The 14121-nt window shown below is 42.8% G+C and overlaps 1 protein-coding gene across 1 annotated transcript in view; it reads left to right on the top strand.

Annotated features, from left to right (window-relative positions):
• The first annotated feature begins 1132 nt into the window (after positions 1 to 1132).
• plekha3 (pleckstrin homology domain containing, family A (phosphoinositide binding specific) member 3) overlaps positions 1133 to 14121 on the top strand; it is a 51786-nt gene continuing 38797 nt past the window's right edge. The window contains exon 1 of the mRNA XM_039757776.1: positions 1133 to 1474. Coding sequence (XP_039613710.1) covers positions 1435 to 1474 — 40 coding nt within the window. The 5' untranslated portion in view covers positions 1133 to 1434. The remainder of the gene's footprint in view (positions 1475 to 14121) is intronic.

Here is a 14121-nt window from a genome sequence, read left to right as displayed (position 1 = left end):
GAGATAACAAGATGGTCTTACTTTGCCAGATTGTGATCCTTCATCCAGGTTACAGTATCAGTAAGGCATTCAGAGATTCTACCTGATACCGTGAGGTCCTCTAAAGAGAATGACAGGTATAGCATTGATAAGTGGCACCATGGGACTTGATGATGGGGTGTAATGAGGAGGTGAATAGAGAGAAGAGAAGAGGGCCAGCACCAATGCCTGGTGCATCCTTGACAGTCCTCTATGCCAGGACACACAGGGTAGAATCTGCCCAAGAGGTAGAATTCAAACCACCTGAGGGCAGTTCCTGTGATGCCAAGGAGATGCCAAGGTCAGAGAGGGTGGCAAGGAGGGGTGGACCATGTTGAAGACAGAGAAGAGATCTGTCTGTATTATCGTAGCTCTAGCCGGCTGTAGTGTGTTGTCAATGGTAAGCAGAGTTGTTTCTGTGCAATGGCCATTCCTGATGCCCTGAATGATTAGGATCAAGCAGTGTGTTCTGTAGAAGAAAGGGACAGACAACGGTAATTATAGTAAATCCTTATATACTGTATATATATATTACTTTTCCATATCTTCTTATCCCATTGCAGGGCTGCTCCTGGCCAGAGTCAGTCTGTGCCAGGCAGCAACCTTCCCTGGATGTGACGCTAGTCTTTTCAACAAAAATGAACAGAGGATTGTGACGATGGAAGGCAGCAGTTCTGAACACTGCGCCACCATGCTCTCAAAAACAAAACCACAGATTTAGCTTAATTTAAATCAGAGTCAGTGGTTTTAAACATTGGGCTATTATATCTCACCAGCATCAAGCCAGTCAATCGCAGCGCTCACTTATATGGGAACAGTTAGTCAAAAATACACGACAACCGGGTGCCTGGCGACAATCAAGTATCAAATATGGACATAAAAATCACGAAATACATCCCTTTTTATTTTAGAAATAAATACCTACTGAACGATTACAATACTCGTCATCAAATGTAAACAGGCTGTAAAGACACTCTCATTATTCAATGAATCAAATATAATAAAATCGAAACAGGAACGTGTAGGCGTGGAGGACTCTTTAAAAAGAAACGTGCAGGGGTTGATTGTGTTTGATTGGCTGTGGACGATGTCAATCTGGGCTCTTCCTCCCGCCCTTCTTTTTCCCGTTAGCTCTACTCCAGGAAGTGATCTGCGGCTTGGGGTCAATTCGAGAGAGAAAGAAGAAAAAAGGCAACGGCAGCAGCAAAACAGAACCCAATTATTAGTGGGCACTGGGACAGAAGAATTGTTATAATTATCAGAAAGGGGCCTCGCAAGAATAAGGCGAAGATGCGAGAGACGACCCTGGGCCCGGCGCTCAGCCCGACTTTATTGAGTAACAAAGCGATCGTCATCTGATAGGTCGCCTCTGGCCGGCGGGGGTCGAAGCTCTTCTTTAAAGCGGCTCAGTGAACTATGGAAGGAGTGCTGCACAAATGGACCAACTACATCGCTGGTAAGTGCTTAGGGATTGGGGATTTCACGGTCTCCTCGGGTTTAGCTCGCGGGCGGTGGGGTTGAAGTGGTGGGGGCGGTACGCGAGGTACCCGAAGACGGCCGCACGGGAAAACTTTCAGCCCGCGAAAAAAATCGGAGCCGGGAGAGCGGCGTGCAGCGGGAGGAGAAGCCGGCCGGGTCCGAGTCATCTCTCTCTCCACCGCCCGGGATACAGAATGGGACTACGAGCTCCCGCGGCCGGGCAGCCGCATCTGTTCTGGAGCCTCGGGAAGGAGTGACGGCTGAACCCCGGTTCGCTCCGTACTCTTGGGTTTTTGCTTCGGTTTATGCCCGGTCTGACTCTCGCACCACGCACTCAGTTTTAGGTTGTGCATTGTACTAATTAAATGGATCGATTTTCGGCCCCCATGTGTCTTGCCACGTTCGGGCCATAACAGGTGGTTAAAGTGTCTGTCCTCGTACTGGTTTGTCAGGCTCGGGATACAGCTTGAGATGTGTAGTGATCAGGGTGATCCCCGTTTTCTTGGCTGATAGAAGTGCTGTTGCATTTTAGATTCAGTTTCACACTTTCCAGTGGTCTTTCTGCACCTTTTAGCTTGTGTCACATCTTGCGGTTTTGGTGTCTCCTGTTTCTGCTTTTGTCCTTTTTGTTTTCCTTGATACACGTTGTTGTCGGATAAGAGTGTGTATCTGGTGATCTTGACCTGGACAAGGTGGATGCACGCGATGGATCACTTCTTCTGTGGGACCCTCTTGAACGTTTATTGAGAACTTCTAATGGAGTGTACTCCACAAAGCATTAATCACTGTCTCCGACTCGCCAGGCTAACCTTGTCTTAATACTTTATTTGACTTGTGGTCCATTTGTGAAGTATATGTGTAAGCTTTTGGACAGCAGCTCAGCCCATGGGGTGAAGATATCTGTGAAATCCTAAAATTTATAATCAGTGGGTCAGTGCAGTGTGAGAACACTTCAGTAATTGTTTTATAGAATATAACCCCTAATGGGAGCAGCCGGAAGGATTCAGAAAGTATTGGCCTTTCTGCAGTTTATTGATAAGATTGTATAGAAACTTTATTAATGTGTAATTGCAGCAGACAAAAAAATTTACAAAATATGGCAAGTTATCCATAAGTAAATGAACGTGTAGGTGTTTACTGTGTGATGTGGTTGGAATTATTTTTTTAATTTTGTTGTAGATGGATACAGCTGCCATCAGTCTACACTCCGTAACCTATTACAACAACAATATTTATTTCTACAGCACGTTTTCATACAAATGATGGAGCTCAAAGTGCTTTACAGCACGGGTGTCGAACTCCAGTCCTGGAGGGCCGCAGTGGCTGCAGGTTTTCATTGTAACCATCTTCTTAATTAGTGACCCGTTTCTCCTACTAATTAACTTTTTGCCTTAGTTTTAATTAACTTGACTCAGCTAAACAATAAGGAGACGCAAAACAAGCTGCCACGTGACCAGCTCACCTGTGCCCATCACGCAATATCTGAAAATTTAAAGAAAAGGGACGGCCTCAGAAAGGTCAATCTCTCAGGACATCGAAACATTTTGATGGTCTTCTTAGAAAATCAACAGTTTTGGAAATGTCTGCTGTGGCAGAATGAGAACAGCAAGAAGCCATGGAATTAAACAACGAGTTTAACAGCAAGAATTGGCTTCTCATTAAGAAACTGGTCGGAGTTTGAAGCCCCAATTCAGCTGGTTGTCTGTCAACTCGTTTCATGTCTCATTTCTGTTTGGCTGTCATTTAATGAAGAAAAAAAATGAATTCAGAGCACTGAATCCTCAAAAACAGGGCTATTAAAATGAAGGGAAAAGAAGTCAATTGGCAGTGAAACCTGGTCACTGATTAGGAAAAGGGTCAGAATGAAAACCTTCAGCAACTGCGGCCCTCCAGGACCAGAGTTTGAAACCCCTGCGCTAGAGCACGGGTGTCGAACTCCAGTCCTGGAGGGCCGCAGTAGCTGCAGGTTTTCATTCTAAACATCTTCTTCATTAGTGACCCGTTTTTAGCTGCCAATGAACTTCTTTTTTTGCTTTAATTTGAATTAACTAGACTCATGCCTCTTGGTTGTCTCTTTTACTTTAATTAGCAGCCAAATAAAAAAATGAGACACAAATCGAGCCGCCACGTGACCAGCTCACCTGTGCCCATCTCGCAATATCTGAAAATAAAGAAAGGTGAAGGTCTCATTCAGGTTGATCTCTCAGGCCGACTGCTGTGGCAGAATGAGAGCAGCAACAAGCTGCGGAATTAAATAACGAGTTTAATTAACACCGAGAATTGGCTTCTCATTAACAGACTGGTTTGGGGTTTGAAAGCCCAGTTTAGCTGCTCAACTGTTGGCTCGTTTCACGTCTCATTTCTGTTTGGCTACCATTTTAATGAAGAAAGGAATCAATTTAGAGGACAGAATCCTTGAAAACACTGCTATTAAAATGAAGGGAAAAGGAGTTAATTAGCAGTGAAAACTGATTAGGAAAAGAATGAAAACCTGCGGCCCACCAGGCCTGGAGTTCGACACCCCTGCTTTACAGGATAAAGAAAAAATCTAAAAATAAAATTGGGCAATACTAATTAACATAGAATAAAAGTAAGGTCAGATGGCCAGGGAGGACAGAAACTACAACAGCAAAAAAAAAAACGGCAGACGGCTGGAGAAAAAAAAAATCTGCAGGGGCTCCGAGGCCATGAGACCACCTGACCAGCCCCCTCCAGGCATTCTACCTAACATCAATGACTTCAGGATTCACATGGAAAAACTTGATGATGCTGGTCATGTGGACTTCAATCCATCAGTGTAGGGACATCACGGTGCTTTGATCAGGTGGTGGTGGCGCAGAAAACCAGAAAAAGAACAGCAGAGAAAGTAGGGGTGAGTACAGATTGTGGAGCCACCAGGAATGATAATGAGAATTCAATGTGTATACAGAGCATCAGGATTAAACAGAAATTGAGCTATGAGAAAGCCATGTTGAAGTAATGTGTTTTCAGCAGTTTTTTTTTAAAGAGCTCCACCGTATCAGCCTGGCAAATTCCTATTGACAGGCTAGTCCAGATTTGAGGTGCATAGCAGCAGAAGGCCGCTCGCCCGCCTCACCACTTCTTTTAACTTTAGCTCTTGGAATTCTAAGCAGACACTCATTTGAAAATCTAAGGTTACAATTTGGAATGTAAGGTGAGAGACATTCTAACATATAGGATGGAGCAGATAAGGCTTTGTAAACCATAAGCCATATTTTAATGTAAATTCTAATTGACACAGGTAACCAATGTAGTGACATCAGAACTGGAGAGATGTGTTCGGATTTTCTTTTTCTAGTTAGTTCCTATGCAGTGTAAATTGTGGAACCTTCCATACCCGGGCACACGCGTGTATTTCTAAATGACGTCCTGTCAATTCACTAAGCCTCTGGTGGGCTCCATTCAAGTTCAAGTCGCATCTCAAGGAGCAATAAATCAAGCAGGATGCACCTGAGCACAATTTGGAGTGCCACAGTAAAGGGTCTGAATACTGTATTTAGATGAAGGAGCGGTTAGATTGATTTATTCATTCATTCATTCATTTGCAAACCTTTCTGAAAACAAGTTCTCACTTTGTCGCTATGGGTTATTGAATTCAGAGTGTGGCATATTTATCCATTTAAAATTAAATGAACAATACAAAGTGTACAGAAAGTGATGGGGTCTGAAGACTTTCTGAATCCCCTGTATATCACACATGCTTTTAATAGCTCTTTCATCCAGTCTATCAAGTAGTAGAAATAGCTTTTTATTGTCAATTCAGCCATATACAGTTAGTACAGAACACCGCAAAATGAAACCACGTTCCTCCCGGGCCTCAATGCTACATAGAACACAGGACTACAGAGAAACTTCCCATTTTAGCATAAAGTGCATATACAGAGCATCCAGAAAGTATTCACAGCGCATCACTTTTTCCACATTTTGTTATGTTACAGCCTTATTCCAAAATGGATTCAATTCATTTTTTTCCTCAGAATTCTACACACAACACCCCATAATGGCAACGTGAAAAAAGTTTACTTGAGAGATTTTTTCAAATTTATTAAAAATAAAAAAATGTAGAAATCCCATGTCCATAAGTATTCACAGCCTTTGCTCAATACTTTGTCGATGCACCTTTGGCAGCAATTCCAGCCTCAAGTCTTTTTGAATGTGATGCCACAAGCTTGGCACACCTATCCTTGGCCAGTTTCGCCTATTCCTCTTTGCAGCACCTCTCAAGCTCCATCAGGTTGGATGGGAAGTGTCGGTGCACAGCCATTTTAAAATCTCTCCAGAGATGTTCAATCGGATTCAAGTCTGGGCCACTCAAGGACATTCCCAGAGTTGTCCTGAAGCCACTCCTTTGATATCTTGGCTGTGTGCTTAGGGTCGTTGTCCTGCTGAAAGATGAACCGTCGCCCCAGTCTGAGGTCAAGAGCGCTCTGGAGCAGGTTTTCATCCAGGATGTCTCTGTACGTTGCTGCAGTCATCTTTCCCTTTATCCTGACTAGTCTCCCAGTTCCTGATGCCGCCACCACCATGCTTCACTATAGGGATGGTATCGGCCTGGTGATGAGCGGTGCCTGGTTTCCTTCAAACGTGACGCCTGGCATTCACACCAAAGAGTTCAATCTTTGTCTCATCAGACCAGAGAATTTTGTTTCTCATGGTCTGAGAGTCCTTCAGGTGCCTTTTATAAACTCCAGGCGGGCTGCCATGTGCCTTTTACTAAGGAGTGACTTCCATCTGGCCACTCTACCATACAGGCCTGATTGGTGGATTGCTGCAGAGATGGTGGTCCTTCTGGAAGGTTCTCCTCTCTCCACAGAGGACCTCTGGAGCTCTGACAGAGTGACCATCGAGTTCTTGGTCACCTCCTTGACTAAGGCCCTTCTCCCCTGATCGCTCAGTTTAGATGGTCTGCCAGCACTAGGAAGAGTCCTGGTGGTTTCGAACTTCTTCCACTTACAGATGATGGAGGCCACTAGGCTCATTGGGACCTTCAAAGCAGCACAAGTTTTTCTGTAACCTTCCCCAGATTTGTGCCTCGAGACAATCCTGTCTCGGAGGTCTACAGACAATTCCTTTGACTTCATGCTTGGTTTGTGTTCTGACATGAACTGTCAACTGTGGGACCTTCTATAGACAGGTGTGTGCCTTTCCAAATCAGGTCACATCAACTGAATTGACCACAGGTGGACTCCAATGAAACATCTCAAGGATGATCAGGGGACACAGGATGCACCGGAGCTCAATTTGGAGCTTCGTGGCAAAGGCTGTGAATACTTATGTACATGTGCTTTCTCAGTTTTTTTATTTTTAATAAATTAGCAAAAATATCATGTAAACTTTTTTCATGTTGTCATTATGGGGTGTTTTGTGTAGAATTCTGAGGGAAAAAAATGAATTTAATCCATTTTGGAATAAAGAATAAGCAAGTAGAAAACATTGCAGGACAGTGCAAAGACAGACCGTGGTACAAATGAAGACAGTGCAGCGCCAACCAGTACATATTTTAGCAGGTTGTGATGATATTTTAATAGAAGGAACAGATGCAAATATAAAAACTGGAAGAATGAAGAACGTAACAGTGATAATAAATATAAAGAAATGATCTAGTTGAGTGGGAAGGTGTGTATGTTATCAGTCTAGTCCCTGAGTGTTTAGGAGTCTTCTGGCTTGAGGGAAGACTTTGACACATTCTGGTAGTAAAGGCCTGAATACTTCGGTACCTGAGGGGTGCGTCGGGTCCTCCACAAAGCTGGAAGCTTTGCAGATGCAGCGTGTAGTGTACACATACAGTACGTGATGGAAGGAAGAGAGATTCCGATGGTCTGGCCTCACTATCCTAAGTCTTTGTTAGTAGCACTGAAGACAGGAAGGTGTTGGCTCTCTAAAACGTGTTCTAGTCATATATGAGTGCTCTTGCCACCTTTTGGGAATTTTGTCTCCTGGGAAAAAGGGTTGGTTGGGAGCTAGACTGGGTTTGGGGTTCTGTTGGTGGTAATATCAAATTGTGAAAACTGAGAAGTAAAAACTAACCGTGCCAATGGGCTATGCCCTGTGAGCGGCACTTCTGACACGTAGAAGCAAGTCATGCAACAAAGACGCACAGTAATAGCTGTGACTGCCTGAGGCCTGGTGCTTTCTGTAACAGACTGTACCCCCTGTGGTCAACAGATGTAGGGGGTCAGTCAGCTTTAGTTTATTTAGCTTATCCACTTGCAGTGACGTAACTGGAAGTTGATGGGCCGTGCTGCTCATGTGATGTTGAATTCAAATCAATAGAAAAATGAGCATCAATGAGACATGTCAAGCATTTAAGCATTTGTGGGAGTGATAACAGCAGTAAGCTTCCATTCAAGCACTTCTGAAACAACAACCATGCAGTCCCATTGAGCCCACCCACCCAGTACAAAATGGGCCCCCCAATGCTGACCTAAGAAACCACACCCATGCAATCCCGTCGAGCCCCCCAGCACTGACGTATTGTGTCAGTATTCTTAAGAAGTTGAATGTGAGTTCTCTTAGCTCAGTGCATATGAATAGATTGTACATCTGAGGAAATATCAATGGGCAAATAGAAGGAAGAGTATCGATTCTGCACAAATATACATTTACGGTAATCTTTATTAGTTTCAATAACAAATAAATACAATATACAGTTAACATACATTCAACAGGCTTTTTAAGGTGAACAAAAAAATGCAATCAGCACAAACTCCATTTTAACATTTTTTGTGTCCTGGGCAATTTCCTACAGAATTCCGTATATACTCGCTTTTAAGTTCTCCCGCGGATAAGTCCCGTATAATTTCCAGTATTTTATAATCTCGGTCGTATAAGTCGAATGCAGAAGACTTGCGCTATTGGTCCAAGACATTACGATATGCTAATGCCCACCTGAGAGAGTAACCACGGGGCGCACTGCCGTTTTTTTTTTCTCAGTATTGTGCCTACGTGACCACACAGTAATACCCGAACTATTCTGTAGCGACATTTGCACTGTTTTGCGTTTTTTTTTTTTTTGTAGCTCACACCCTCATACACCTTCATCGTAAGAGCATCCCTTATCTACGATGGAGCGCTTGATCGGAAGAAAATCTGAAGCTGGTTTTAAATTAAACGTCGCTGAAGTAGCGAAAGAAATTGGTAACTGTGCTGCTACAACAAAATTCAATGTGTCTGAGAAACTGGGGCGAGAGTGGAGGAGGCAAGAAGATGAAAAAAAAAAAAATGGGTGTATGAGTCGGGGTCTGATTTTATGATCGAGTTTTTTTTTGGGGGTTTCAAGACCCGACTTATACAAGAGTATATATGGTAATGTTAAAAAAAGAAAATGTAGTGTACACATACAGTATGTGATGGAAGGAAGAGAGATTTCGATGATCTGGCCTCACTATCTTCTGCAGAGTCTTGTGATCCCTGACAGTGCAACTCAGAAACCAGGCAGTGATGTAGCCACACAGGATGCTTTCATTAGTCCCTCTGTAGAAGGCGGTGAGCACGGGAGATGAGAGGTGGATTTTTCCTTAGCCTTTGCTATAAGTAAAGACATTCCAATTGCGTGGGCAGTCTGGGGTTTGGTTCTTGGCGGTAGTCGTGTTAGATCGGTACTAAAAATCTGATACCTGCTTTTGGATCTCAGTTCCGGTACCTGTAACGAATTAGTCCAAAACCCACACATTACTGCTTTCTTGCGTGGTTTGCTGGGCCATCGCACAGCACTATGAACCGCTTCCCTATAGATAGCTGTGAAGTCCAGATGACAATAAGGCGACAGGGGTATGGTGGGGTGCTTAATGAAGTACAGGGGGTATGGTGGGGTGCTTAATGAAGTACAGCTCGCATTAAAGCATGTAGTTTCATTTCCTGATGCCTTCAAATACAAATGTTTTTCCACAACTGCAGTAGTGGGTTGTAGAGTGTTGTGGGTGGACAGGGGATTGAAAGGAGGTTTACTTGCACTACCGAAAATCCCAAAATGGTGGTACCGTCCCATTTTAAATTTTGGGTTTTCTGGTACCTTTCCATTACTGGTACACTGTGCAACCCCAATGGATGTATTGAAGGATTGAGGCTGCAGTACCATCCAGTCCACCACGCCTTGGCAAATTAAAAAATTTAGGCCATTCATTCATTGAGTTAATTCCATGCCTGCATTTTACGGAATTATAAACAGGAATGTACGAGCTATGCTTTATTTATTGAACACAATGAATCGACTTGCACACTATTTTTCTATGTAGTCTTCCTGCCAATGCAATCCACTTGTTCCAGCGCTCAAGAAGCTTCTTAATCCCAGAAGAGTTGAAGTCTTTTGACTGCATGTTGACCCGTTCTTGCATGGCGCTGTTAACCTCCTCATTCAAATTGAATTTCTTCCCTAACCCTAAACAATTCCTTCAGTGGACCGAAGACATGATAGTCCCTCTCTGAATGACTTGTACCAGTCATACACTGTAGACTGGGAGAGAGTGACACTCCTTCCCAAATTGATTTTTAAGTCATAAGAATAAATCTTGAGATGGAATGACTCCTTCATTTGTCAAAAATGTAATAATAATTTTCTGCGCAACACTACTTTGTACCTCCAGTTAAAGGGGAGAAAGAGCAGCTATCACTACTAACGACAAGTTCAAATATGTATGCGTTTGTCCAATAAGTCATGTCTATCTTGCACTCTTTATAAGAACAGAGCATGAAAATTTCTGCTTATAATTAAACGCCCCTCGTAATTAGCTATCGTACAAGGAGGCAGAATCCATGGGGGAAATTTTCTGCGCGAGGCAGGAGGAAGCCTTGAACCTGATTCCAGGCCAGGGTCACTCATATGAAACCAAGTTATTTGCTAGTTGACATAACTTCTGTTCCTTTGGATACGAGTGTAAGACTTCATACGAGTGACGTATGTTCAGCGGACCGAGGTTTGAACCCGGCCTCTTGAAACTGTAAGGTTGCAGTGCTAACAAAACGCTGTGCTACTCTTTTTTTCTTAGCCATTATATGTTGTATTTATAAACTTGTACGACACAAGTGAATTCATATTGCATTTATAGGAAGAAGCAAAGTGATTCAATTTTGCCGTCACTCTTCAAAGAACACCCCCAGATTAATGCTTTATGTTGAGGTTTATGTGCAGATTTTCGAGTGGCTAAGCAGCCAGCCGTTTCCTGTTCGAGAAATTATTGAAGAGACGGAAGTAATTTTATAAGTAGGTTTGGAGCATGTAATGATAGCACGTTGCCAGTAGAAAGCACTTTATTTATTTCTCTCTATTATTAAAAAAAAAAAAATCTTGGAAGGAGTCGATATTTGATTTTTCTCAGAGAGACACTTTCACGTCCAGCGAGACGAGTCTTTGTGCCAAGAGATTTAACCAGGCCCGGGGCTGCAAATAAAAGACAAAGAGTAGATGACAAAGTAGAACGTTGTAAAGAATTCAAAAACATTGGTGCTGTACACATGCAGGGCAGGTTAGAGATAAAGGAAGTACGAAAATCCAAAAGTCTCAAAAAAGGATAGTAAAGATCACATTAGTGCAAACAAATGGAAATTCTTACTCGGTGAAATAACAGAACAGCGAAAAGAGATTGAGTATATTTTTCAGATTGAAACTTTAAGTCGGAGACTTGCAGGTTGTCTAATTCGTGTTGCCATCAGGGAAATAAAAAGTAGTGTTTCTTCCCAATCAAGAGGCTTATCTGCGAGAATTAAAAGATTTGTTGTTTGGTGAAAGCAAAATCCCGCAAGAGAAAATTTTAGGCCCTACAAGACTTTATGCAAAGAGATTTGGAAAAATCCTGCCCACGTCTAAAACATTTACAACCACACACACACAAACACGGTTCAATCATTTCTCATTTGTGCGAATGCTATTGTCAGGCACAGTTCATGTAGAGAGAAACGATATTCACTCACGGGCAGTTATACGTTGCGTTGTCACGATGGAATTCCAAACTGAATCACATTTCAATGCGATATTGACGATAAGGTAAAGGCGAAGAGAGAGCAAAAATGTGGATATAGGTGATATGACAGAAGTATTCAGAGGGTGTCTGGGGGGGAAAGAGAGACAAGGCAGTGAGACAAATGGACAGCTGCTGTACAGGCTTTTAAATGTTTGAAGTGCCAAGTGAGATGGCGATCACACCAGCAGCTGTTCGAGCAAATAGTTTTTGTTTTTATTTTTTTAACCTCCTATTTGTTTCCCATGGTATCCCCGTTTAAGAGGGAGTTTCCTTGGGGGTGCGTTCAGCCCCCCCTCTTCACAATGTGAGTGGCAGAGACGCGAAGTGGCTGGTGTGTAGCACAGGCCCAGGGGGGTTGGCGAGCGACGTGAGCAGGGGGCAAAGCCCCTTAGTCTTTATTAAAATAAAATTTAAAGGATCCCAGAGAGAGAGAGAGAGAGACCCATAATTACCCCTTACAGCTAATTAATATAAATAAATCCCTGCAGTCATTCCCTGTCTTATAACCTTTGGTTAAAAAAAAAAAATAAAAGCACATTTAAGTTCTTTATGTCTACACTGAAGTGAAACTAGGAAAGGACAGAGAACCACAAAATAATAATAAATAACGTGGATAAAAGACTACCCTCTGTACGGGGGAAGCAGCTGCACTACTTTCCCAGACTAGTTACTGAAATAGCTTTGAAAGGCAATAATTTATGACATAAAATAAATTTAAAATGGGGAAGGGATTTGATTTTTCTATTTAATAGGCAGACTTTAAATGGTCAGTCCTAAAATGCAATGTTAAAATTGTAACTCCAGCTCAGTCCTGGACATCTGCCCTCCTCAGGTTTCTCCCTGCTGTCGCCTTCTTCGGTCCCTTTTTTTTTTTTGTCCCGTTCTAGACTTGTGCCTGTTAGGTGAGGCACATGACTCTCATGGACACGTCCCTTTCTTATGCAGATAATTAATTCAGATGCGCCGATGAGCTCCAGTCATTACGGCGGTGTGACTTCTCTGCAACACGCAGATAATGAAACTAACCACACGTGCGTGGGTGCTTCCTGTGACCTTCACCTGAATACATTTGACGCTGCTTAAAACGGGTGCCAGGCTCCTTTATCGTGTGCCAGCCTGGGTTATAACTGTAAATATATATGAGTAAGATCTCTGAGCCATCACTATGTGAACAGCACTACCGATGAATACTGTAATTGAAATAGAAGTAGACTATGTAAGGTACACTGGTATTTTCCCCTTCCTAATATCTTTTTTTTGCACGTTTTACACAATAAATATCCTCAGACAAAATACAATGTAGGAGAAGAGGAAGCTGAGTGACTTGACTAGTTGTCAAGTCATTACAGCCTTAATTCAAGGAATCCAATTTAGTAAATGCTGTCATTTCAGTACTTTGTTACAATACCTTTAGCAGCAATAATTAGAAATGAACACTTCCTAGAATTTCATTTCATTCAGCAAATTAGTTAAATGCATATCAATAATCCTGTCCATCCTAGTCGCACCCAATGCAAATCTTAGAGCTGGAGGTGGCAGAGTTAAAGATGCTGTCTCCTGCTTTCTGGTCATTGTCACCTTCTCCAGCCCATATAACACAGCTGGTCTCACTACCGTCCTGTAGACCTTCCCTTTCACTCTCACTGATACCCGTCTGTCACAAATCACTCCTGACACTCTTCTCCACCCACTCTACCCTGTCTGCACTCTCTTCTTCACTTCTCTTCCACAGTCCCCATTAGTCTGTACTGTTGATCCCAAGTGTTGAAACTCCTTCACCTTCACCAACTCTCCTCCCCTCATCCTCACCATTCCACTGACCTCCCTCTCATTCACACACATGTATTCTGTCTTAGTGGTCCTACTGACCTTCATTCCTCTCCTCTCATATCTCCACCTGTCCAGGGTCTCCTCTACCTGCTCCCTACTTTTGCTACAGATCACAATGTCATCAGCAGACATCACAGTCCACGGGGTCTCCTGTCTTATCTCATCTTTCAATCTTGGTGTGCAAGAAAGTGCAAACTTCCTTTGTCCCTTAAATAATGGCAAGTCTTCTGAAGCATCCCCACCCTCATCACACCAGCAGCCCCATCTTTTATTGTAGGTCTGATGTTCTTACTGTCGAAGGCCAGACATAGTGGGTCCTGTGTTGTCTAGAGACTTCTACTTTTGAATCGACTTTCCATAGCACTTTATTTTCAAGGCTTGGTGATAATCTAGGTCAGGGGTCCTCAATCCCAGTCCTGGAGGGCCGTAGTGGCTGCAGGTATTTGTTCTAACCCGGTTGCTTAATTAGAAATTCTTGCCAATAATTTAATTTCATGGCTTGTTGGTGCTTTAACTCTGCCATGTCAGCTCATTCTCATATCCTCAATTTTCTTCCCCTTTCTAAGGGGATCATTCAAATGATTTGAAGGCTAAAATGATTTCATTGTAATTCTCAGTCCTTCTTTTTTATCTTCACTTTCCTTCCAAGTGTTTAATTAAACCCAACAGTGCATAATAAATCACACAGGTATAAATGGAGAAATGCGGGTCTCTTTTGGCATTTGCTTGTTATTGCTAATTAAGAGCGATTTAAAAACCAAGAATATGGCTGTTTAAGACTAAAATAAGCAATAAGGGTTCAAAATCTTAATGAGCG

The sequence above is a fragment of the Polypterus senegalus genome, chromosome 6, assembly GCF_016835505.1.
Source record: "Polypterus senegalus isolate Bchr_013 chromosome 6, ASM1683550v1, whole genome shotgun sequence".
In the NCBI taxonomy this organism is placed as follows: domain Eukaryota; kingdom Metazoa; phylum Chordata; class Cladistia; order Polypteriformes; family Polypteridae; genus Polypterus; species Polypterus senegalus.
This window is presented reverse-complemented; position numbering and strand designations above follow the sequence as displayed.